Raw genomic sequence first — 2978 nt, forward strand, 5'->3', positions numbered from 1 at the left:
AATAACAAAATAGTTTCATCATCGGTGATGAAAACACGGCAAACTTGTTGGACTTGATTCTCCCGTATCATAAACATCGACGCCAAGTTGGCACAGAGCCGGCTGTGGGAGCGGAACAGATTCATACTTAACAGGACACATTTGTTTTAACAGCAAATCACAATGTTATGCTGAGCGTGATGGAAACCTCTGTCAGTATTCAGTTCAGCATCCGTCACTTTAAAACACAAAGACTTTAAAAAAAGACTGGAGTACCTTCTTGTTCACTAAGTTGCTGCCCTATATGTATATATATATATATATATATATATATATATATATATTTAGTTCAAGCACAGCTAAGATAATGTGCAAACAGCACATCTGTTTGCACATTATCTTTTGGATATTTGTATTTTATATTTTTAGACTTCTTTACACTACTGCAGCTTGCACCGTGGTTTGGAGATTCTTCTGTGTGACCTGGCAAAACATTGACAACAAAGATGACTTTGCCTTTGCCTTTGACTTTGAAAAAGAGGACATCTAGTGGCCACATGGTGTCACAGCAGTTCCAGAAACACAGGTGAGACTTTGTGAGAGAGAGCAGCACAGGCGAGTTTAATTCATCTTTATTTAATCTCAAACTACTCTACAGGATGAAAGGAAATAAAGAAACACATCTGTAAGGTTATGCTGGACACATATTTCCCCCTTTAGTCCCCTCTCACTTGTTGGTTTGTTAAATGACTTTATGGCTTTATGGAAGAAACCGGTCAGATTTAAAGGTGCTGATGCTGATTCCTAGAAGAAATACAGCTGTTAATGTGGGGTCAGTTGTTTTGGTTGGTATTAATAGGGGATTGGTCCGTAGTAGGCGGTGTAGGCGGCGATGATTCCCTGGGTGTCCATCATGTCCTCACACGCCAGGTTGGCCTCACACACCTCTCTCAGACTGAGGGGGAGACAGAGAGGGGGGGGGGGGGGGGGGGATCACACAGACATTTAATGATGTTTATGATTCAAGATGGTACTGAATAACGATAATGTTCTGTGCAACCTGTTTATCTGTTATTAAGAATCCTTTGCCAGGAAAACAGAAACCTATGAGTGCTTCAAAAAGTCTTGTGAAAGGAAATTCCCAAAGTGGGATAACGGATCGTTGAGGGGGCAAATGAGGCCTTAGTTGTATACTGAGACCCAATGGACGCTCACGGCCCGATCAGCTGCTCCAGACCGGTCGGATGATTGTCTGTCATGTTTGATATTTTGGTCGTATGCCTGCACACACTCACACAGTGAGAGCACAGCCACGAGCCGATTCCCCGCCTTCAGGGCTTTTTTTCTCTGAATGTGTCTGAACAAACTGACAGACAGCGTCCAACGAGAGATTAAAGGATTCACTAATTTTTCCTAAACACAGAGAGTATAGTCCAAATACTGGTGTCTGATATATAAAGAAGCATATCATCCGCATAAAGGGACAATTTCAATTAGAGACGAGTGCAGAAGACGACTCGGTTGAGTCTAATTATGAGTAAAGACGGACACTATTTGGGCGTCAGTGGACCAGACAGACAGAAGAAACATGTTATACATTTATTTGGTATGTGAGTGCTTAAATAAAGATGTGTCTTATGGGCGATGTGAAAGCAGAAGTTTTTTAAAAAATACCTCTCGAGCTGGGTCAGGGATAACTGTCCTGCAGCTCTCTTCTGTCTCACCACCTCAGAGGCCTCCTCCTTCTCCACAAACGGACCTGCACATCACGAATAATTCACACAACTGTGAAGAATTTTGTGTAGAAATTCAGAAAACTGAATCAATCACGAACAAAATTTACATTTAAAGGTACAGACACAGAAACAGCCTGTTCTGAGCAGGGCTGAAATAGAGGGGTTTATAGACATGATCAAATACAGGATCAGAGTGAATTTAGAACAAGAAACTTCACACACATGTTGAAGAGGAGCTCTGAGAATTAATTACAATGGTTGAAGACGAGGAGAATGTGTCCTTTAAAGGAAATCTTTAGCTAATAATCAGTTATTGTAGCTAAAATCTTCAGGTCGAACTGCAGGATGAATCAGTCAAACTGGCTAAAAAGGAACGTAAATTTAAATTAAACACTGATGATACTGATGAACAAAGAATGTTAAAGTCTGTTCTTACCCTCCTGAGCGAGGTTTCCATCAGCAGTCTGGGAGGCATCTGTCAATCGTGAAGTTAGAAATATGAAAATAATTATATGTTGATGTTTTTCTCTGAGATGTAAGTAGCTATTAAACTTTGTTTTTACAGCAGAATATGCTTTAAATAATTAAATATAACCCTGTAGATTGAATCAAAAGTTTTGTAATGCATGTTTTTACCTGAGGTGAGACAGATGACGGCGAGGGACAACAAAACCAGGACGGACAAAGTCTTCATCTTCAGGCTTCTCTCGTCAGCGTCTGCAGAATCAGGCAGCAGCAGGTACGACCGGGGACTGAAGCAGCTTCTCGATCCTCTCTCCTTTTCTTTCTTTCTCGTGTCCATATATACATAAATAGAATAATAGATGCAGCCCTCACTACGACATGGGGATGTGATTGGTTAGGGAATCAAGTATCACACACCCACAGGGACGCAGAAATGCAAACCTCCACAAAAAAAACATGTCCACAAGGACAGATTTGATGTTTCAGCTTGCTTAAATGTACATGCACACAAACAGAAAGAGAGAGAGAGTGTGGAGTCGGCTGCAAAAAGGTGAGCATTTGTTTTAAAACAAAGGTGACAAGAAACCAGACGCATGTAAAGGCCTCTTGATTGTCTTTAAAGTTTTCTTCATGTGTGAACAATGAGATAAAGATCTCATATTTTAAAACTTTGCACCTCGTTTGGGTCACAACAGCCGCTCTCAAAACACCAGATTCTGATTTCTTTACATGCATGTGCATCTCAGTTTCCTCTTTGACACCTTTTAAGGAGATTTAAATATGGAAGAAAAACAGGTG

The 2978-nt window shown here is 40.7% G+C and overlaps 1 protein-coding gene across 1 annotated transcript; it reads right to left on the reverse strand.

Moving 5' to 3' along the window:
- Window positions 1-595: 595 nt before the first annotated feature.
- On the reverse strand, window positions 596-2532 carry bglap (bone gamma-carboxyglutamate (gla) protein). Its single transcript, XM_061027367.1, has 4 exons — window positions 2352-2532; window positions 2152-2190; window positions 1654-1738; window positions 596-934 (listed from the first exon to the last, which is right to left on the reverse strand). Exons 1-4 carry the CDS (start codon window positions 2515-2517, stop codon window positions 832-834), a joined length of 393 nt encoding a protein of 130 aa, XP_060883350.1. The 5' UTR covers window positions 2518-2532; the 3' UTR covers window positions 596-831.
- Window positions 2533-2978: the final 446 nt, after the last annotated feature.

This window comes from Labrus mixtus, chromosome 20 (assembly GCF_963584025.1).
Source record: "Labrus mixtus chromosome 20, fLabMix1.1, whole genome shotgun sequence".
In the NCBI taxonomy this organism is placed as follows: Eukaryota; Metazoa; Chordata; class Actinopteri; order Labriformes; family Labridae; genus Labrus; species Labrus mixtus.

Coding starts and splice junctions, on each gene's coding strand:
- bglap (XM_061027367.1), bottom strand. CDS start 2,517: ATGGACACGAGAAAGAAAGAAAAGGAGAGAGGATCGAGAAGCTGCTTC. Junction 1,739..2,151: donor TGGAAACCTCGCTCAGGAGG/GTAAGAACAGAC, acceptor CGTGATGTGCAG/GTCCGTTTGTGGAGAAGGAG. Junction 935..1,653: donor TCCCTGACCCAGCTCGAGAG/GTATTTTTTAAA, acceptor TCTCCCCCTCAG/TCTGAGAGAGGTGTGTGAGG.